The 23,227-nt window shown below is 47.0% G+C and overlaps 1 protein-coding gene across 5 annotated transcripts in view; it reads left to right on the top strand.

The window, feature by feature from the left end:
- LSM14B (LSM family member 14B) overlaps positions 1-22,923 on the top strand; it is a 31,126-nt gene extending 8,203 nt beyond the window's left edge. Inside the window, exons 3-9 of one of the 5 annotated variants that reach the window (XM_075350394.1) lie at positions 2,914-3,049; positions 7,460-7,576; positions 12,658-12,828; positions 13,093-13,164; positions 13,804-13,965; positions 18,565-18,721; positions 21,601-22,923. In XM_075350394.1, coding sequence (XP_075206509.1) covers positions 2,914-3,049; positions 7,460-7,576; positions 12,658-12,828; positions 13,093-13,164; positions 13,804-13,965; positions 18,565-18,721; positions 21,601-21,766 — 981 coding nt within the window. In that variant the 3' untranslated portion in view covers positions 21,767-22,923. The remainder of the gene's footprint in view (positions 1-2,913; positions 3,050-7,459; positions 7,577-12,657; positions 12,829-13,092; positions 13,165-13,803; positions 13,966-18,564; positions 18,722-21,600) is intronic. The other 4 variants (XM_075350395.1, XM_075350396.1, XM_075350397.1 and 1 more) reach the window with 4 other exon arrangements.
- Positions 22,924-23,227: the final 304 nt, after the last annotated feature.

The following is a 23,227-nucleotide window of genomic DNA, read 5'->3' on the forward strand; positions in this document are numbered from 1 at the left end:
ATGGCACGGTCTCACGATCACCGAGCTCTGGCGGCAGACGCCTTAGTTCAGGATTGGTCGCAGTTCCGACTACCTTATGTGTTCCCACCTCTGGCATTGTTGCCCAGAGTGCTCCGCAAAATCAGGTCCGACTGCCGTTGCGCCATTCTCGTCGCTCCAGACTGGCCAAGGAGGTCGTGGTACCCGGATCTGTGGCATCTCACGGTAGGACAACCGTGGGCGCTACCAGGCCGTCCAGACTTGCTGTCTCAAGGGCCGTTTTTCCATCTGAATTCTGCGGCCCTGAACCTGACTGTGTGGCCATTGAGTCCTGGATCCTAGGGACCTCAGGTTTATCTCATGATGTTGTTGCCACCATGAGACAGGCTAGGAAACCATCCTCCGCCAAGATCTACCACAGAACGTGGAAGATATTCTTATCTTGGTGCTCTGCTCAGGGAGTTTCTCCCTGGCCATTTGCATTACCTATTTTTCTTTCCTTCCTGCAGTCTGGGTTGGAAAAAGGTTTGTCGCTTAGCTCCCTTAAAGGACAAGTCTCTGCGCTATCCGTATTCTTTCAGAAGCGCCTGGCGCGACTTCCTAAGGTACGCACGTTCCTGCAAGGGGTTTGTCATATCATTCCCCCTTACAGGCGGCTATTGGAACCCTGGGATCTGAACAAGGTTCTGATTGCTCTCCAGAAGCCACCTTTCGAGCCTATGAAGGAGATTTCCTTTTCTCGGCTTTCACAGAAAGTGGCTTTTCTGGTGGCGGTCACGTCTCTTCGGAGAGTGTCAGAGCTGGCGGCGTTATCTTGCAAATCTCCCTTCCTGGTGTTTCACCAAGACAAGGTAGTACTGCGTCCAATTCCAGAGTTTCTTCCCAAGGTGGTATCTTCCTTTCATCTCAATCAGGATATCACTTTACCATCTTTGTGTCCGCATCCAGTTCACCATTTTGAAAAGGGTTTACATCTGTTGGACCTGGTGAGAGCACTCAGGATCTACATTTCCCGCACGGCGTCTCTGCGCCGTTCGGATGCACTCTTTATCCTGGTCGCTGGTCAGCATAAAGGGTCGCAAGCTTCCAAATCCACCCTTGCGCGGTGGATCAAGGAACCAATTCTTCACGCCTACCGTTCTGCTGGGCTTCCGACTCCTTCTGGACTGAAGGCCCATTCTACCAGAGCCGTGGGTGCGTCCTGGGCATTACGGCATCAGGCTACGGCTCAGCAGGTGTGCCAGGCGGCTACCTGGTCGAGTCTGCACACTTTCACCAAGCATTATCAGGTGCATACCTACGCTTCGGCGGATGCCAGCCTAGGTAGACAAGTCCTGCAGGCGGCGGTGGCCCACCTGTAAGAAAGGGCTGCCTGACAGCCCGATCGCGAGGTATTATTTTACCCACCCAGGGACTGCTTTTGGACGTCCCAATTGTCTGGGTCTCCCAATTAGGAGCGAAAAAGAAGGGAATTTTGTTTACTTACCGTAAATTCCTTTTCTTCTAGCTCCAATTGGGAGACCCAGCACCCGCCCTGTTTTTCTGAGGGTATTTGTTTTTCGGGTGCACATGTTGTTCATGTTAATAACTTACGTTCTCCGATATTGTTTATCGGATTGAATTTGTTTTTGAAACAGTTATTGGCTTTCCTCCTTCTTGCTTTTGCACTAAAACTGAAGGACCCGTGCTCCCACGGGGGGGTGTATAGCCAGAAGGGGAGGGGCCTTACACTTTTAAGTGTAGTACTTTGTGCGGCCTCCGGAGGCAGTAGCTATACACCCAATTGTCTGGGTCTCCCAATTGGAGCTAGAAGAAAAGGAATTTACGGTAAGTAAACAAAATTCCCTTCTTCTCTTCCCTCCCGGATCATGTGTGACACAACGTGCAGCGGGTGCGAGAAGCTTTAAAATGTCTCTGCCAGATTTAGTCCTTGTTTACGTAACTGCCCAGGATTCCCGGCGGTAGCCAATTATCAGTGCAATTAAATGGATGAAAGCTGCGAATTGAACAGTCCTAATGTCATTGCCGACCCCAACTTCCACCTGCAGATTTGGGGTGAAGGCTCTGGCGAGAGATGTTGGGGTAAAGCTTTTCCCAGCTGTAGTGAGGGAAAAACCCGTAACAGGCAGAGAAATGTGGCACGTGTCCTGGTAAGTGGTTGGCATGTGACCTTTTTCCTCAGTATTTGTAGCCAAGACCAGGAGTGAGTGAAAAATAGACATGGTGACTAGTTTCTATTATAATTCCCCTCGGATTGTCCCACTCCTGCTTTTAGCTACAAATACTGAGGTAAAAAACTCCCCAAATATTTGACGTGTGCACGTGGCCTTAGTCCTGCTAATGTTTGGCCACAACTGGGTCTATTCTGAGGTCCTGGGACTGTGCTTCTGCCGGCCAGGACGGCATATTACCAGGATATGACAGGCGTGTTTGATAGATGTAGATGCCACTGTGGGGACTCGCCAGAATGGGACTGGTCAGGAGTGGGTCATGCCAAGACTGGAGCTGCACTAGATGGAATGGAAGTTTCTAATTTACAGTAAGCAGAGATATTAAAATCGGAGCAGTCTTTTTAGGCCGTTTATAGATGAGAAACAATGGTTTAGAACATTCAGTAAAGCATTAACCTTATGGTGGGACACCATATAGCTATGATACTTGATTTTGGGTGTCTAACGGCCGATAACTAGGGGTAAAAATTAAAGATGTGGCTCTGCAGAGCACCATAGTCCCAGCACAGGTCTTGCTAAACTGCATGATTGCATAATACTAGGAGTGCCCTTTTGGTCTTGTATAGTCCACATGGTATGCATATATACATATTTGGCCTTGCATGCTCTTGTATTTTTCCATTTTTTCTTATAGTGATGTGTCTATTGATGATTTCTCTTCCTCCTGTTGTGAATTCATTTTTTACTGTTCTCTTGGCTGCAGTCGTCCCTGGGTTCTGCCTCCACCAGTTCGTACCAGCCTTCTGTGCCTTACAGCCCGTTTCGAGGTATGCCGTCGTATGGCCAGCTTGCTGCCTCCTCTCTTCTTAGCCAGCAGTACGCTGCCTCCTTGGGTCTAGGTATGTAGCGATGTGCCATTACCAATACATAGTCTAAAATCTATATATATGAAGCAGAAAATCTGTGCGGCAGCCCGTTAAATACAAAACCAGTTTTCGCTGTATTTGAGTGAAATTTGCACGGCCAGTCTTTAAAGGGAACCTGTCACCACTTTTTTGCCCTATAAGCTACAGCCATCACCAGTGGGCTCTTATATACAGTATTCTAACATGCTGTATATAAGGGCCCAGGCCGCTGTGTAAAACATAAAAAATCACTTTATAATACCTAAACCGGTCGCTGCGGTTGATGTGGTTCAAATGGGCTTCTTTGTCCTCTGGTGCCGGTGCCTCCTCTTTCGGCCATCTTCATCATCCTCCTTCTGAAGCCTGTGTATGACGTGTCTACGTCATACATACACTCCTGTCCTGCGCATGCGCACTACAATACTTTGATCTGCCCTGCACAGGGCAGATCAAAGTGCGCCTGCTCAGGACCTGAATGCTGGCGAGTGTATGACGTCGGACTCGTCATGCACCACGGCCTTAGAAGATGGAGGACAAAGATGGCCGAAAGAGGAAGCGCCGGCGCCACCCATCTGACCAGTCTGCACCGGCGCGACCTCCTAGGGGAGTATTATAAAGTGTTTATGTTCTACACAGCAGCCTGGGCTCTTATAATATGGCATGTTAGAATACAGTATATAAGAGCCCACTGGCGGTGGCCGCAGCTTATAGGGCAAAATGATTACAGGTTCCCTTTAACACTGGACTAAGGATGCTGCAGATATAAAACTCAGTGTCCCTTTACAAGATTTGGTGCCCCCTAAAAAAAATTTAGGCTCCATAGAAATGCGTAAATGGGCGTTTGAATGCAAAACCAATTTTTGCTCAAAGGGTCTTTGAGTTAAAGCAATGGCACCCAAAGAGCTGCTCCTAAAAGGGCAGCAAACATTGCTAAGGTGGGGCAACCTGATAACTCACTCTAAAGTCTGTAACTATAGCAATGGCTGTCAACCAGAGCACAAGTAACTGGGGCCTCATTTATGAGAATTGCCTCACAGCAAGATCATTCTGGTTGCCTATAGACACTCAGTTATAAAGCTTGCCTCACAGTAAGTTTTTTTTTTTTCTGGTTGCCTATAGCAACTAGAGTGCAACATTCAGCATTGAAGCTGCTGAGGTAGTGAAAGCAGAGCTCTGGTTACTATGAACAGCTAGAACAGTCTGAGGCAGCTTTCATAACTAAGATTTGACATCCTTTAGGATCCACATTTTCTGCTTAATATGTATAGATTTACCCATTAGATCTCTGATCAGTGTGAGGTGATTACGAAGGGTCATACAAAAGACTTTTTTTGGGTTTTGGTTTTTTTTATGCTGGTCAAAAAAGACAATGTATTGCAGGGGTCGGGAGCCCATGGCTTGTGAGCCTGATGTGCCTCTTTTGATGGCTGCATCTGGCTTGCAGATAAATCTTTAATAAAAAAAAGTATTCTCCGGTTTGTAAGACTGGGGTAAGAATGAGGGTGCATCTTACAAGCCACATACCAGGGTGGCAGTGGTGGTGCAGGGTTGGCGATACTGCGGACTCGTGGGATGTTGTGGTGATGAGCACAATTTATCTTCCAGTGGGCTGTTTTGAATCTCCCACAGTTGACATTATCAACTTCAAGAAAATGGCCGCGTTAGCAGCGCATGAACAGATAGGACAACGCAGCCATTTTCTTTCAGCATTTTGCGTCGATCTGCGCATGCGCTGCAGCCATTTTCTTGAAGTCAATCTCGCCAACTGCAGAAGATTCAGATTTTTTTTCTCCTGGACTTTACTGTGAATTTGCAATTAATCTGCAAAAATAGCCTGGGTCATTAAAATGTTAACTTATATAAAGTCAATTAGGATATCAATCACCAGGACATGTGGAGGATTTAAAAGTTTATACTGAACGTCGTGTGAGATCTAAAAAAAACCCCAAACCTACAGAAATTCCAGTACATGTGAACGTATCTTCCATGTAGCATCTTATTGGAGATTTAAGGCCAATGCGGTAGTATAGTGCCAGCAGGAAATGATCATAGTTCTGCATTTCAGGCCAAAAGTTAAACTCGGGGTCAAAATGAGCAGTGTTGATGATCAGTATTAGGCCAGAGACACACTTGTGATTGTCTCGCGTGTAACTCGCGCGAGTCTCTCATTGAATCATCCGGCACAGACTCGCACTCTCCTGACATGAGCGGGTCGGTTGCATGTATGTCTATGCAGCTGAGACGCTCCTGTCTGGAGAGTGTGCGTACATGCCGGGTGATTCAATGAGACTTGCGCGAGTTACACGCGATGCACTCACAAGTGTGACTCTGGCCTTAGGCGGAGGCTACAAAGACTTTTTGCAACGTTCCAGTTGTAGTTTTTTGGGTTTTTACAGTAGTTTTGTTTTAGAAAAAAAACCTTGCAATCAGAACTGATTAGTTAAATACGTTTTGGTTTTGCCACTATTCAAGGATTAATGCAAAACCTAATTAACTCAGTGTCTGTAGCCTTTAGGTCCAGTCACACATAACGAGATCGTGAACGAGATCGCTACTACGTCACACTTTCTGGATCGTTTATGAGTCGTTGTTAAAATCGCATGTTGGGTGTCACACATAACGAGTTTATGAACGAGCATGCGTCCCGTATAACGATCTTTCAAATCGCTGGGACCCTGTCACACAGCAACTATGTTAACGATTCTAATCCCATTAGGGGCGTAGTAAAATGCAGTGAGTCACGTAGGCGTGCATTTGCGTCGCCTTTTCCATACCCCCCCTCCGCTTTCATTGGCGGCCAATACTGCGTTCTGATTGGGGGCGTATCTAGCGGTTAAATTTTGGATCGCGTCACCCTTTGTCACTTCTTTTGCGCTTTGCTTTGAGATAGAACCTGCGTCTCCACCCTGATTCCTTCGTCCATTGTACCCGGTCGCTTTGTTGGTGTGTTTTTCGGATCGAAGCCGCACCTGCACCTGGAGCTAACCAATCGGTGCAGAGAGGGGCGCGGAAACGGGGACGCAACAACACGCCTTCGTGCATCTCATCTAGGTCGTCAACGAAATCGTTAATAGGGTGTCAAACATACAGATTCATGCAGCCCAGCAGGACTCCAACGAGCCAGAAATGGCCCAAGCTGTTCGGCATCGATCAGCGATTTCGCAGCAGGGGGTGAATCGTTGGTACGTGTCAAACGTGACGAGATCGCAATTGAAGTCGTTCTTACGTCACAGAAACTGTGACGTAGTAACGATCTCGTTTACGATCTCGTTATGTGTGAAGTGGCCTTTAGACTTAAAGGGAATCTGTCACCAGATTTGGCAACTATAAGCTGTGGTTACCACCAGTGAGCTCTTGTATACAGCTTTCCAGAATACTGAGCCCAGGCTGCTGTGTAGAACATAAACACTTTTGTAATACTCAACTAAGGGGCGGTCCGCTGCGATTGGTGTTGCTGCTCTCCAGTCCAGCGCCTTCTCTGTGGCGATCGCTGTTCGCCTGAGGTCCGTGTGTATGACGCATCCTACGTCATGCTCAGTGGCCGGCATTGAGGCCCTGCCCAGGCGCACTTAAATCTGCCTTGCTGAGGGCAGATCTAAGTATTGTAGTGCACATGCGTGGTTGGTCTTTAACCTTTCTGCGCGCCTGCACATTACAGACCTTTGATCTGCTCTTAGAATGGCAGATCAGAGTGCCTGCACAGGACCTCAATGTCTGCTTGTGTGGATGATGTAGAAGAGTTATCCACACTGGGCTGGGTAGGAGGACAGAGATCGTAGCAGAGAGGAGGTGCCGGACCAGAGTAGTAACGCCCATCAGACCAGATCGCCCCTTAGGGGAGTATTATAAAAGCAGCGGCTTAGGCTCTTGTATACAGAACTCTGGATTGCTGTGTATAACAGCTTAGTGGTAATGGCTGCTGCTTAGTCACCACATCTGGTGACAGGTTCCCTTTAAAGGGCTTGGCCAGGTTGGGAATCCTCACATCGCGCACAGCTGTCAGGATTCTCTTGGGCTGGGACTTGAGTCCTTATGGTGCGTGATGAAGATTCACAGGTCTGCAGTCACACAGAGCAGCTGCAGACTTTCATGCGGAACTTGGAAAACCACTATAAACCAGAGTGCAAACCTTGTGCTGGAGAAAAGCCTAGATCTATTACTGGACTTTGTCCATCCTCATGTATGGTGTGGTCAGCCTTTCCAAAGCCTAAAATGGCTGATAACAGGGAGCAATAATGCCCTTGCATGTGCAGCAAATTGATATATATATGCGGGGATTAACATTAAGCTAATATGTAGTTGTATGTTTCAGGATGGGTTACGTGTGACTCTGGGGTAATGCATGCTGAGATGTTGCTGGCAGTAATGGTGACCTGTTCATAACTTGTTGCACTGTCCATGCAGAGAAGCTGGTAAGCCCTTCGGCGTCAGCCGCAGCATCCAGCTCCTCCTCTTCCCCATCACCACAGCCTGTGGCATCGGATCCTGACTTGTTGGCAGAGCCCCCACACCTCTCCAAGGGTAACATTGCTGGCATGTGTTGCATATTCGCATGCTCTTGTCTTTAGTCCTGTTATTAGATAGAATAGTTGTTTGTTCCACGTCTACTAACATTGTGATTGTGGTGTTCAATGTTAGACCAGTGCTCTTATACAGGGAACAGTATACAGCGGTACTGCAGTGGCCAGACATAAAAATGTGATGCCACAAAGGCGTAATACAGGACAAGGGATTAGAGGAAAGGGAGCAGATCACTTTTTTTTCCTTTACACAGCCTCCACTTGTGATCAGCTTATGGGTAAGCAAATGTGGCACCTGCAATCAGCTGTAATCTGTAGGGAACCCTGGTAAGTGACTGGTTTCCCTGCAGGGCCACCATAGGTTACATTGTGCTTATTTATATCAATAGCTTGTATGTATAAAAAGGACAGATCTCTCCAGGGAAAGACTTCTGTCCTCTACTAACCCACAAGTCATTAGGTGAATTTGTTTTATAAAATAGACAAGCCCTTTAAGAGTCAAACATTGATTACTAATCTCAAGTGCATTAATAACTTTAGAAGCGTCTGAGGACCTGACATATTGCTTCACTACACTTTTAAAGGGAACCTGTGATGTCAAAACCTATTTACCAGTAGATATGGGGTTTAATCTACAGGTTAAGTGTTGACTCTGCCTGGCTGCTACATTGAGATCCTGGCTACCTGGAAGAAATTAACTTTATTCCTCCCAGCAGCCTCTGGCTTTCAGTCAGAAGTGCAACTGGCACAGTTTGACATACTGCTCAGTATAGTCAGTGGCAGCTATAACCACCATGCCAGACACTGACAGCCAGCTGTTAAAACGGAGCCCTTCTGCTCATAGGGATAAACAAACCAGGGGAGATTTTAACCACCGGTCCCTATACAGACTAGGAGTACCATAAATGACACAGATTTGTCTGACTAGTGGTTGGCACCCCAAAGTTGCGCAATGGCGCCTCCACGGTCAGCTGGCAGTGTAATTAACTGCACTCTAAACTATAAACTAAGTGTAGCAGAAATAAACAATAACCATAAGTGTACACAGGTAGAGAATGAGACAAAGGGCTAATAACATGTTCACACAGTTGTACAGGGAAGACCGAAGAAACTGAAAGGAATGCAAAAAGATTTAACAGATTAAGTGGAACCCCTCAAAATCTTAAATCAAACAAAATGGAAGAATATTGGAGAGAAACAAACTGCAGGGAAAACTGCAAGATTATCCTGAACTGAGGAGCTGGGACGCAACACATCCTTGGAATGTAGCCAGCACTTAGGTATGTGCATGGTGAGTTTAAATGGCCCCTCCCAGGATGTGATGGGGCAAACAAAACAAGGAAGTGAGCACACCTGAGCAGAAATAAAGGAAAGCAAGGCAAAGGAAAGACAAGAGAACTAACAGCAGTTGGACTGATTCAAAACATGGTGTGGTCCAACATAGAGGGAAATAGAACACACAATTAGAGGGCACGGGTCGAGCCATGACACTCTGTACTGATGAACTGCTGATCTGACAGTCTGTACCGGGAAGAGGTTAAATCTGCTGCTCTTTATGTACTGACACTGCTCCGGCCATGCCTCTAAGTGAAAGTGTGAGGCCGCTGGAAGGAATAAAATTAATTTCTTCCCAGTCGGTGGAATTTCAATATTGTGGCAGTTAGCTTTAACATGCTATTAACCAGATATTGACAGGTAAATGGAGGGTTTTTTTACGGTTCCCTTTAAGGTATGCATGGCACTTCAATCAGTTTCAATCCAAGTTTTCCCCAATTGGATCCTGATATTGTCTGTACAGACCTGATGCAGGAGTCTCTTGCTTTTCTGTAAGGGATACAGGAGTATGTTCCTAATGATTGTAAAGACTGCTGTTCCTGTGGACCCTCTGGAAATACGCACAGTACCAGAAGATGGGACTGTGGCTGTAATGGCGATTGACAGTCAAAAAATGAAGGAAACTTGCATACTCTGATCGTAGTTTTAGATTTTATTTTTCCGAGAAAAACATCTATTCAGAATGTCATGCTCTTCAGTAGATCATTATTGGCTTTTGTTCGTAGAGCAATTTCCAGGTCTCCAGCTCATGAACATGTATTGGTCTTAGTCAGTCATATGCCATCCATAAAACATTAGTGTCCTCTTTACTGACATCCCTTCTGCGATCTCAAACACTGAGAAGGGGCAGCCGAGCAGTCAGAGATAAAAGATGGCCGATTTTGCAGTCCAGCTAGATGGAGTCTACAAATGGTATTAATGTTAATACTGTAGATCATGGAGCTGCTTAACCCCCTTAACGACCCATTACGTACTGGGTACATCATGGATCGTGTGCCAGTAAGCCCTGCCGCCGGCAGGCGGCCGTGATCCGTTCACATATCAGCTGTTAACAGCTGACATGTGTGCCTGCTAGCCGCGGGTGGAATCTTCCACCCGCGGCCATTAACCCCTTACATTTCGCTGCCAAAATCTGGGAGCGATATGTATATGGGCGCCGCCATGACAGTCACTTACCCCGCCCCCACCGGAAGTCACGTGACATGATCACGTGACTTTCGGTTGTTGCCATGGTAGCACAGGGTCATGTGATGACGCCTGTAGCTAACATGACTCACTTCCTCTCAATGCCGGAATACAGCCGACATTGAAAGTAAAGCAGCAAATCTGCAGTTCTCAGCTCTGTAGCTGAGATCTGCAGATAGGGCAGAGCGATCGGATTGCTGATCGCAGTAGCCCCCTAGGGGGACTAGTAAAATAAAAAAAAGTGAAAAAAAAAGTTTTAAAAAATAAAAAATTAAAAGTTCAATTCACCCCCCTTTCACCCCATTGAAAATTAAAGGGTTAAAAAAATACAAAATACACACATTTGGTATCGCCACATTCAGAAATGCCCGATCTATCAAAATATAAAATCAATGAATCTGATCAGTAAACGGCGTAGCGGCAAAAAAATTCCAAACGCCAAAATTACGTTTTTTGGTTGCCGCAAATTTTGCGCAAAATGCAATAACAGGCGATCAAAACGTAGCATCTGCGCAAAAATGGTACCGCTAAAAACGTCAGGTCGAGACGCAAAAAATAAGCCATCACTGAGCCTCAGATCCTGAAAAATGAGAACGCTATGGGTTTTGGAAAATGGCGCAAAACGTGTGCCACGTTTTTTGGACAAGCTTGTGAATTTTTTTTAACCCCTTAGTTACAAGTAAACTTGTACCTCGCACTGACCTGAGGCATGACATAGATACCTCAGTTTTACCATATAGTGAACACCGTGAATAAAACATCCCAAAAACTATTGTGCCATCACACTTTTTTTGCAATTTTTCCGCACTTGGAATTTTTTTGCCGTTTTCCAGTACACTATATGGTAAAACTTACGGTTTCATTTAAAAGTACAACTCGTCCCGCAAAAAAACAAGCCCTCATATGGCAAGATTGATGGAAAAATATAAATGTTACGCCTCTCGGAAGGGGAGCAAAAAACAAAAACGGAAAGTGCCCGGGGGCTGAAGGGGTTGCATTTATAAAGCAAATGTACAATACGAAGAACTGCAAAGGGCTCTATTGCTTTTGCTATCCAGTGCCAAAGTTCATGGCCCTCAAAACTGCCAGATGGCTAGAAATAAAATACCCCTATTACATGGCTCTTGGTGCTCTTGACCAGTATGAATTGCACTGGTTTCCATAGTCAATGTGCCAAACACTGGCTGAGGATGGACAGTGTCATCTATATATTGTATTTGCACAGCCAGGCACTGTGTGCTGTCAGTTACTTCAGCCATTAACTACAGTAGTAATTACATTTTTGTCTAATTGACGTCTAGAGATATCCTTACAGCAGACCAGCCTCTATTCAGTCCAGAGTACGGTCACTTGGTTACACCAGATTACCACCCCATGGTTTGGAACATGGCAGATTAATCACCAGGTTTCCTTAATGTCAGAATAACTGAGCATTGGCCCCTTTAAGTCACTCTACGTGGGCTCTGCTGTTAGAGCTCAGATTGCTCTCCATGATGATCAATGCACCAGGTTACATTGCTGCTTTGTAAATCTGCATACAGTGGCCCCCTCTAGTGGTCACTGGAGATAGCTAGAATTTTGTCTGATGCCAATTTAAATACTCGTCGTGATTACAAAATTTCAAACCAAATTAGATTAATAAAGCTTAACAACGGGTTAATTTTAAGCCGCACATTCCCTGCTGCAGATTTGGTGGTTAGGTTGGCGCTCTTTACTGTTTTCATGCATCTGAGTCTCATTGTAGTGTGTGGTGTGTGCATGAGTCTGTAGCAGTCGTGTTATAATGAAGGCACAGTGTATGATATGCAATATACAGTCCCTTATAGAAACCAGTTATTCCATTGGGTTAGAGGGGTCTTGCTGCTCTAACAAGTTATCCTGGGACCCTCAGAAGAAAGTCTTGTCCCTCTTAGTAGAGCAAAGTCAATCATTCGTAGCACCTCTCCATTCAGAGTCCACAGGAGAAAGACCAGATCTTGGCCATCTGTGCCGTACTTATTGAAACTCCAGTACAACTGCCCCTCCGTTCAGACTGGAGACCTGGGGGAGGGTGGTGCCATTTACCAACCCATGGAGGTTCTATCAGTTGGACCCCTCACATAGCAGGTAAACTTCTTTCCTATGGGATGGACAACTTGTTAGAGCTGGTATAACCCATAACTGACTGTATTGCTAAATTTACAAACTAGTTTCAGGTACTGACCAATTGGATAAACATGGCTGCCTGGATAAACAGTGCCACACTGGTCCACAGGTTGTGTGGTATTACATCTCCATTTCACTGGATTTTGAGCTGTAGTACAATACACGACCCATACAAGTGTTCTGTAAGAAAGCAGCCATGTCTTGGGCTTGACAACCCATTCTACTAATCTGGGGTTTGAAGGGATAGTTCAGCGTGGTCAGTGGCTTCATACCTGATTGGCCTGTTACCAGAAGCTCAGCTTTTCTGTAGCCTTCATTATCTTGGCTTTGTGTTGTGGCCGCCCCATAGACAATGTATTACTGGAGGCTCCCATGCCAGTTTTCTGCAATTTCCAATTGTTCCCTTTCTACCTGCAGCTGGCTTCCCATCTATCCCAGTAAAGAAAAGTCCCATGGTGGAGCAAGCAGTCCAGACTGGTCCAATGGAAAATATGACCCAGAAGAAGCTACAGCCGGCAAAGGGACCACCTGTGGGCCAGCGGGGGAACAGACAGGGCCAGACAGTGGGTCAGCCTGCACCTATAAGTGGTAAATGGTGTCAGTTGTGGGTATAGTCTTCTACTGGCATCCATGGGTGTGAGAGCGGACTGCATTTAGCATTACTGATCTCGTCCATAAGTCATGGTTGGTGCTTAATAAAGTGCCTGCAATGATCAGGGGCAGCATGGTAAAAAGTAGCTTTTGTATTACCATTGCTCAGCAGGGAGTGTACCAGTGATCATACTAGGCAGCACCACCACACTATATAACCTGGTATGTCACTTATGTAGAACCCCTTCTGATTTCTTGCAGTACCACCTCAGGCCGCACCGACACAGAATATGATCAATGATGAGAATAGACGACCCCAAAGACGGAGGTCAGGTAAAATGGGGTGTGGTGGTCATTTTATTGTGGGTGATCATTTGGCACATTGAAAACAATCACCCGGATAATATACCCAAGGGAAGTTGAGGAGAGCAACATCTAGGGTAAAGATGGAATATGGCGCGCATTCGAGGGAGGGGGGCAGCCATAAAGTCCATGGCGAGGCAAAGTCTGTCACAATGGGGGTCACTTGGATCTGGGGTATAGATCTCATCAGGGGGCTCTTTAATGTCTAATACCCTCAGGAAATTTTCAAGTCAACTTTTCAGTATTGTAAGGGTTGTCCAGTCCCATGTGGATGAAGCATTAATACATACATTTCTAAAATAGTTTGGGTTGCTTTCACTGAATGAAAATGCTTATATCAGGAGTATGAATGTCTTCATTCACTGGCAGCAAGTGGATCATGAAGATGACAAATAAAAAACAAAATATAGCAGAAAGGGCTTAAGCTTTACCCCAACTGGACAACCCTGCTATGAATGCTGCGTGTAGGTTTGGTAGTCATGAGCCCCCACTGATGCCAGAGGTGTAAACCTGTACATGTCTGACGTATGGTAACCAATGCCCCCCTTGCTGTCTCCCTCCAAACTTTAGAGGCTCTGCTTTAACTGCTATGTTCATGTGATTCTTCAGGTAACAGACGGGCCAGGAATCGCTCTCGGGGGCAAAACCGGCAAACTACCGTCAAAGAGAACGCCATTAAATTTGACGGAGACTTTGATTTTGAAAGTGCAAACGCTCAGTTTAATCGGGAAGAACTGGATAAAGAATTCAAGGATAAACTAAACTTCAAAGGTAAAGATCACATTGGCTTTACACCTGCAGATTTCTGCCCATACTGAGCTCCAATCGATGATATAACTAATTCATTATTTTAGATAAAGCAACATACACACGGAGAACCCCCCCCAAATTCAATCAATTGGACCCCACCACCACCAGTTTATCACATCCTGTAGATCAGGGGTCTCACTCAGCTGGCTGTATGGGCCGCACAGAGGGAAAAAAAATAATTTGGGGGGCCGCATTCTTTGCAGGACAGACATTTTTATTGGTACCATATATAATTATTTTTTTACACACCTTTGGATCACTGATTTTAAACATTTTCACTTGTTTATTATAGCAAACGTGCACATTCTTTGTTTAAATATAAAAAAATATATTTTTTTTTTACATTTTATTCCTTTCTTGTAACTAAGTCTTACAATTAGCACTATATAGAAATTTTGACCAACATCTTAGTAATGTTCCCCATCTTGTTGTAATGTGCCCATCCTAGTCCCCTTTTAGTATTGTGCCCATCCTAGTCCCCATCCCACAGTAATGTGCTCATCCTTGTCCCCATCCTAAAGTAATGTTCCCCATCCTTGTGGTAATGTGCCTCATCCTTGTCCCCATGTTATAGTAATGTGCCCATCCTTATCCCCATCCTATAGTAATGTCCTCATCTTATTGTAATGTTCCCATCTTGTGCTAATGTGTTCATCCTTGTCCCCATCCTTGTCCCCATCCTTGTCCCCGTAATGGTCCCCATGCTTGTCCCCATCCTTGTCCCCGTAATGGTCCCCGTAATGGTCCCCATCCTTGTCCCCGTAATGGTCCCCGTAATGGTCCCCATCCTTGTCCCCGTAATGGTCCCCGTAATGGTCCCCATCCTTGTCCCCGTAATGGTCCCCGTAATGGTCCCCGTAATTGTCCCCATCCTTGTCCCCGTAATGGTCCCCGTAATGGTCCCCGTAATGGTCCCCATCCTTGTCCCCGTAATGGTCCCCATCCTTGTCCCCGTAATGGTCCCCATCCTTGTCCCCGTAATGGTCCCCATCCTTGTCCCCGTAATGGTCCCCATCCTTGTCCCCGTAATGGTCCCCATCCTTGTCCCCGTAATGGTCCCCATCCTTGTCCCCGTAATGGTCCCCATCCTTGTCCCCGTAATGGTCCCCATCCTTGTCCCCATCATGGTCCCCGTAATGGTCCCCGTAATGGTCCCCATCATGGTCCCCATCATGGTCCCCATCATGGTCCCCATCATGGTCCCCATCATGGTCCCCATCCTTGTCCCCGTAATGGTCCCCATCCTTGTCCCCGTAATGGTCCCCATCCTTGTCCCCGTAATGGTCCCCATCCTTGTCCCCGTAATGGTCCCCATCCTTGTCCCCATCATGGTCCCCGTAATGGTCCCCGTAATGGTCCCCATCATGGTCCCCATCATGGTCCCCATCATGGTCCCCATCATGGTCCCCATCATGGTCCCCATCCTGGTCCCCGTAATGGTCCCCGTAATGGTCCCCATCCTTGTCCCCGTAATGGTCCCCGTAATGGTCCCCATCCTTGTCCCCGTAATGGTCCCCGTAATTGTCCCCATCCTTGTCCCCGTAATGGTCCCCGTAATGGTCCCCATCCTTGTCCCCGTAATGGTCCCCGTAATGGTCCCCATCCTTGTCCCCGTAATGGTCCCCGTAATGGTCCCCATCCTGGTCCCCGTAATGGTCCCCATCCTTGTCCCCGTAATGGTCCCCGTAATGGTCCCCATCCTGGTCCCCGTAATGGTCCCCATCCTTGTCCCCGTAATGGTCCCCGTAATTGTCCCCATCCTTGTCCCCATCCTTGTCCCCATCCTTGTCCCCGTAATGGTCCCCGTAATGGTCCCCGTAATGGTCCCCATCCTTGTCGCCGTAATGGTCCCCATCCTTGTCGCCGTAATGGTCCCCATCCTTGTCGCCGTAATGGTCCCCATCCTTGTCCCCGTAATGGTCCCCATCCTTGTCCCCATCCTTGTCCCCGTAATGGTCCCCATCCTTGTCCCCGTAATGGTCCCCATCCTATAGTATTGTGCCCATCTTTGTAATGTCCCCATCCTATAGTAATGTCGCCAGCCTTGTCCCCATCCTGTAGTAATGGGGGGGGGGGGGCAGTGACTATTGCTTACCGATCGCTCCCCTCACCTTCCACAGACGCCGGAGTGAAGCTGAGGGGGCGGTCTCCGGCCCCAGATCCAGTGATTGGACAGATCGGTCACAAGGCCGGTCTCTCCAATCAGAGCTGGGGGCGGGTGAAACTGAGGTCAACCAGCTCCAGCCAATGGTCAGTGCTATAGCTGCCTGATCACGGCTGGATTTCATTGTTTCAGCCATTTTCAATGGCTGAAACATTAGTGGCTGTGATTGTCTGACGAACGCCGCTCAGCCAATCACAGCCTCCGTAGGTCCGGGGAGGAGACACCACCCCTCCTGAGGTCAGGCAGATGTCCCCTCCTCACCGAATCTAAGGTATTTGCAAAGCGATAGCAGCCACTGGGGCTGCGATTTCGCCATGATGTACTGGGCATGTCATGGGTCCTTAAGTACCAGGGAGCCATGACGTACCCAGTACGTCATGGGTCGCTAAGGGGTTAATGTGCTGTCCTTCACATACACACAAACACCATTCTTCTCACCTGTCCTGTGTTCCCTCGGCTGCCTCACATCTGCTTCCTGCGGCCCCCAGGCCCGTGCCCCTGTTCACTATCGCGGCCGTCAGCGATTTGTCAGATTGTGTTGCCGGCGCGAGAGCGCATTGCCACCAAACGCTCATCTGACATAAAGTGCAGACAGTGCGGCCCCTGCACCGGCCGCGATAGTGAACAGGGGCACGGGCCAGGGGGCTGCACGAAGCAGCCTGAGAGGCCGCATGCGGGCTGCGTGTTTAAGACCCCTGCTGTAGATGGATGAGTACTTGCCTGAATGTGATTTAGCACATTTCCGTTTGTAGCATGTTGGCTCATGTAAATGGTCAGCTGTTGAGCGTTTTGCTTATTAGTCAGCTGATGGGTGGTGTGGAGACACGGGAGTCAGTGGGTGCTCTCGTCCGCTGGCCCCGCCGCCTTTAGAAAGACAGCATGGCCCAGGGCTCATCCCAACTGAACGCCGACCTCCTTAACCGTGGGCGGAACACTACTCAAGACAACACAGGGTGAGGGAATCACAATATTAAGAATTTATTGAATCCCCAAACAGTTAACGGCATATAGCACATAACCAGCTAACCAGCAAAAAACACAAATGTTATAGGCAAGTCTCACCCTTCTGCTGGCTCACCAGGGATTAGATAGTTTGTGCATGGGGCTTTCCAGGGCCAGCTACTCCGAGAAAAGAATAGTGGCAAACGTAGGAAGCTTACAGAGCACAGCAAAGTCTGTAGCCAGGTGACCAAATTGTCCCAACCTGGATTTCTTCCTTAAGTAGTCTCTGGTATGATTATATGATCCTGGCAGCTGGAGTTGAAATCCCTAGACTGCAGTTATGGTCTCCAATCGAAGTCCCTAGATTGAAGCTATGTAGCCAAGTGATCCTCTAGTCGGAGCCAAAGTCCCTAGACCGAGGCCACAAGGCATCCTGGTTCTGATCCCCTAGCCAGCTCCTAAGATCTAAGACTGGATCATGCAACATGAACTGGTGACTCCCAAGAAGTCCCTTTTTATAGCCATAGCCTTCCCTTAGGATATAATGTGCCCTTATCGGATTGGTTGTACAAGGTTGCTTCTCTTGGATGAATTTCAAGCTATATTCAAATATCCAGAGACAAGGGTAAGAAAGGTAAAGCTGGGTTTACATGCTGCAACATCGCAAAGGACATCGCTGTTACATCACCGGTTTTGTGACGTAACAGCGACCTCCCTAAGTCTCTGGTGAGTCGCTGGTGAGCTGTCAAACAGGCAAACCTGGCCAACAACGCAACAGCAATCCGGACCTGCAGAGCGACCTAGCTAGTTGTTGGGGACGTTGATAAGCAGCTTTTTGAAAGGGAAGTTGCTAACAAAGTCGCTGCAAAGTCTTCACACTGAAACTTTGTAGCGATGCATGCTGCACAGCGGGAAACAAAGGACCTAGGAATGGTCCTGAACGATTTGTAGCGATCAGCAACTTCACAGCAGGGGCCAGGTCGCTGATGTGATTCACACACTGCAACATCGCAAACAACATCGCTATTGCGTCACAAAACCAGTGACGTTACAGCGATGTCGTTTGAGATGTTGCAGTGTGTAAACCCAGCTTAAGTTACATCACATCTAGCAATTCACTTAGTAATACAATGGGAAGTTTGCATAATTGAGTTATCTGGGTGTCTGGCCTTCAGTGGCCAAAACAATTACTTGAGTCAACAAGAGTCTTTTAAAAACAATGAGGGACTTATTCCCAGTCTATAAACAAACTATCTTAATATCTGGCTGAATTTTAAATGTAACCCCTGCTAGGCATTGACAGGGTCCATGTCGTCACAGGTGGCACATTTACTGATCGAGAATGGGCATTCCTATAAACACATCTTGCTGATTTTATCGTCCTGTGTAAAACTGTTAATCCAGCATGGTATCATAAGACCCCATGTAACTAAACAGTTGTTTTTCCCTTGTAGATGACAAGCCTGATAAGGAGGGTGATGAAAAGGGAGACTCCGGGGTGGAAACCCAGAATAGTGATGGGAATCCAGAGGAAGATCCCCTGGGACCCAATATATACTATGACCGTACAAAGTCTTTCTTTGATAATATTTCTTCAGAGATGAAATCCAGGTAGTGATGAGTCTGTAGAATCTGTTGCTAAAACGAGGTATTTGGGGATCATGGCGGCTCAGTGGTTAGCATTGTTAGTTTGCAGACCTGGGTTAAAATCCCACAAAGGTTTGTATGTATGTTCTCCTGGTGTTCACATGGGTTCTCTGGATATTATTTCCTCCCATACTTAAGATACAGATACAAAAATTAGATTAAATCCTAAATGGGGACAATAATTGTCTGTAAAGTGCTGCAGAATATAATGGTGCTGTACAGCCAAAACATAATGACTTTAATTTTTAATGATTGGATTTTTTGCAATCTGCCTCCTATTGATGTAGGAAGATTTCTCCCTCCTATGCTGTATTAACCCTAGAATGTATACCTGGGGCCTCGCAGGCCTGCTTGGTTACTTGTTGACTATGGTTGATTTCCATGGTTGTGCGTTCTAGGGTTAATGTTGCTCTGAAGCTGCAATATGGAGCTCAGGATAAGTAATGAATGTACTGTATTTTCTTCAGCGCTCTATTGGGAGACCCAGACGATTGGGTGTATAGCACTGCCTCCGGAGGCCACACAAAGCAATTACACTAAAAAGTGTAAGGCCCCTCCCCTTCTGGCTATACACCCCCAGTGGGATCACTGGCTCACCAGTTTTCTGCTTTGTGCGAAGGAGGTCAGACATCCACGCATAGCTCCACTGTTTGTAGTCAGCAGTAGCTGCTGGCTATATCGGAATTGCCTACCTTTCTTTCTTTCCTGCAATCTGGGTTAGAAAAAGGTTTGTCGCTCGGCTCCCTTAAAGGTCAGGTCTCGGCGCTATCCGTCTTTTTTCAGAGGCGTTTGGCACGCCTTCCTAAGGTGCGCACGTTCCTACAGGGGGTTTGCCATATCGTACCCCCGTACAAGCGGCCGTTAGATCCATGGGATCTGAACAGGGTACTAGTTGCCCTCCAGAAGCCGCCCTTCGAGCCTCTGAGGGAGGTTTCACTTTCTAGACTATCACAGAAAGTGGCTTTTCTGGTAGCGATCACATCTCTTCGGAGAGTGTCTGAGCTGGCAGCACTATCATCCAAGGCTCCCTTCCTGGTCTTCCACCAGGACAAGGTTGTGCTGCGCCCCATTCAGGAGTTTCTCCCGAAGGTGGTATCCTCTTTTCATCTTAATCAGGATATCTCTTTGCCTTCGTTTTGTCCTCATGCAGTTCATCGGTATGAGAAAGATTTACATTTGTTAGATCTGGTGAGAGCACTCAGAATCTACATTTCCCGCACGGCGCCCTTGCGCCGTTCGGATGCACTCTTTGTCCTTGTCGCTGGTAAGCGCAAAGGGTCGCAGGCTTCTAAGGCCACCCTGGCTCGATGGATCAAAGAACCAATTCTTGAAGCCTACCGTTCTGCTGGGCTTCCGGTTCCATCAGGGCTGAAGGCCCATTCTACCAGAGCCGTGGGTGCATCCTGGGCATTACGACACCAGGCTACGGCTCAACAGGTGTGCCAGGCAGCTACCGGGTCGAGTCTGCACACTTTCACCAAACATTATCAGGTGCATACCTATGCTTCGGCGGACGCCAGCCTAGGTAGAAGAGTCCTGCAGGCGGCAGTTGCCTCCCCGTAGGGGAGGGCTGTCTTGCAGCTCTAACATGAGGTATTTCTTTACCCACCCAGGGACAGCTTTTGGACGTCCCAATCGTCTGGGTCTCCCAATAGAGCGCTGAAGGGAATTTTGTTACTTACCGTAAATTCCTTTTCTTCTAGCTCTTATTGGGAGACCCAGCACCCGCCCTGTTGTCCTTCGGGATTATTGGTTTGTTTGCGGGTACACATGTTGTTCATGTTGAACGGTTTTCAGTTCTCCGATGTTACTCGGAGAGAATTTGTTTAAACCAGTTATTGGCTTTCCTCCTTCTTGCTTTTGCACTAAAACTGGTGAGCCAGTGATCCCACTGGGGGTGTATAGCCAGAAGGGGAGGGGCCTTACACTTTTTAGTGTAATTGCTTTGTGTGGCCTCCGGAGGCAGTGCTATACACCCAATCGTCTGGGTCTCCCAATAAGAGCTAGAAGAAAAGGAATTTACGGTAAGTAACAAAATTCCCTTCTTTTGGATTGACACATTTTCCCTCCCAGAAATTTGGGAGGAAAGTGAGGTGCGTCTTATAATCTGAATGTAGCTTACAAAGGGTGGTGGAGAGGGGTGGCAGGAAACAGTGCAGGGGCTGGCGCTGCACGGTGGGCGGTGAGGACTTCAAATAACGCCACCCAGAGTCTGACTCTGCTAAAGATCTCATCTGCACACGTGCCGCCTCCAGCCCATTGATATCCTAGCAGAGGACTTAAGGAAAATTGCTTCCGGAGATGGCGCTTGCGCAGATGAGATCTCGGCTTGCCATTGAGCAGAGAGCTCAATCTGTGCACATGCTGACTCTGGGCGCCATTTCTTTGAAACCCTCACCACCTGCTGCCCCAGCACAGCTGCCTGTTTCTAGGACAGCATTTGGGACACCCTCTACCTTCTGTGACTTGCTCCACTGCCGCCCCCTCCGGTAAGAAACCACCAGATTATAAGACTGACTCCATGCTCTAAAGTTTGTGTGCATTTGGTAATCTGGTGCTACTTATAAACCAAAAAGTACAGTATACAGTGACTCCAGAGCAGAATAGTGAGTGCAGCTCTGGAGTATAATGCAGGATGTAACTCTGGATCAGCACATGATTCTCCATCATAAATGTAATAAAGCCTAGGGTTTTCTGAATGGCCTTGTTAGTTTCTTGGCTTTGTCTTTATATAGAGGCCCTCATATTTTTCAATAAATGCACAGACTAGTTATCAGATTGTGTATGGGATAATATAAACTGAAGATACAAATTGATGTCTGACGATTCTCTTGTCTATACAGACGCACCACGTGGGCGGAGGAGAAAAAGCTGAACACTGAAACCTTTGGGGTCTCGGGCAGATTCCGTCGCGGCCGCAGCTTTCGCGGGGGATTCAGAGGAGGAAGGGGTGGTGCTGTTCCACGAAGAAACCAGACAACGCAGAGGGCTGGCACTGGGAGGGTGTGAAGACTTCTGTCAGTAACATGGACAAAAGGGGTTTGTGTGTCCCTAAATTGGACTAGTCTTCCATAACTTCTTGATCCCCCCCTCCCTACCCCTCCAAATGCTTTGTAGCTGCTCCGTAACTGTGCACTGGGCAGGATAAAGACCCTGCATTGCTTTCGTCTGTATAAAGGCCCTTTTCAGATGTTGTGGTGGTCTGTCCAATATGACTGCACTGCATGAATTTGCAGCGATCCTCCTGAACTGAGCGTGACAGCCTCATAGAAGTATATGCAGCTGTCTGTAACGCTCCAGTCAGGAGACACACAGCCAGTCCATGCGTTGCGATCCCACATTGGACCGATCATGGACACTTGACAGAGCACTTACACTGGTTTGTAAAGGCTGCTTATTGGACTTGGCACGGAAGTGTGTGTATAGGAGACCATTGCAGTCCTTTCACGTAAAGAAATGGTTTGTGTGGTACTTCAGTGAGGTGAGCAGTTATAGTTTGAACCTCAGACGGAAGGAGTTTTTTTCTTGTACTTTTTTTCTTGTATAATTTGGATGCCAGTTTCCCTCTAACGAGGGAGTTTTAATGCCTTTGTGCTCAGACGAGCGATCTGCTCACCCTTTCCCCTTACATTTACGTTTGGAGATCACCTGTGTACCAAAGTGGGTGCACTTTTAGGTGATGGGTACAGCTTCACCCCCTCACTTATTTTACTTTTCTTTCATCAGAGCACTTAATTTTGTTGTCACCCAAGCTATTCTTGTAACACTGACCGACTGCTAGCCAACAGTCACAAGTTTAACAAGGAATAGTCACCCTGCCACCCTCAAACGCGTGTTAAAGGACAACTTACTGCCACACATGGAGATCCGATGCAACGCTCACAACTCTTCAGCTACGTTCTGCCAAAATGCAGCATGATGCCGAAGCTATTCTCTAGCCTAAAAATACCACAAAATGACAGTCTGCATGAAATGGATCTACATTTTTTTTTGTCATTGATGCATTTACCTGGTATTGTAAAATTTTCTGCAAACGACCATTTTTAAGTTATAAGATTTAATTTAAGAAAGTGTCTTTATTTTTGTAGAATCCTGGTGCTGATAACCAGTAGCCCATGGGGATGTGATTTCAATTGTAATCTACCAATAAATCTACAACCATTTGACTTGTGTCGTATATTTATTCCACACACTTACCTCTAGCACTATAAAAACAGTGACTGTTCAAACAAAGCTCAAATGCTTGGTGTACTAGGGCCAAGAAGATGGTGGGAAGATGCACTGACCTGCTCTGCCAACATCAAGGGTAAACTTAGTCCTTAGTCTAAAGGCCCTGTCACACACAGAGATAAATCTGCGGCAGATCTGTGGTTGCAGTGAAATTGTGGACAATCAGTGCCAGGTTTGTGGCTGTGTACAAATGGAACAATATGTCCATGGTTTCACTGCAACTACAGATCTGCCAAAGAT

The sequence above is a fragment of the Anomaloglossus baeobatrachus genome, chromosome 5 (assembly GCF_048569485.1).
Source record: "Anomaloglossus baeobatrachus isolate aAnoBae1 chromosome 5, aAnoBae1.hap1, whole genome shotgun sequence".
In the NCBI taxonomy this organism is placed as follows: domain Eukaryota; kingdom Metazoa; phylum Chordata; class Amphibia; order Anura; family Aromobatidae; genus Anomaloglossus; species Anomaloglossus baeobatrachus.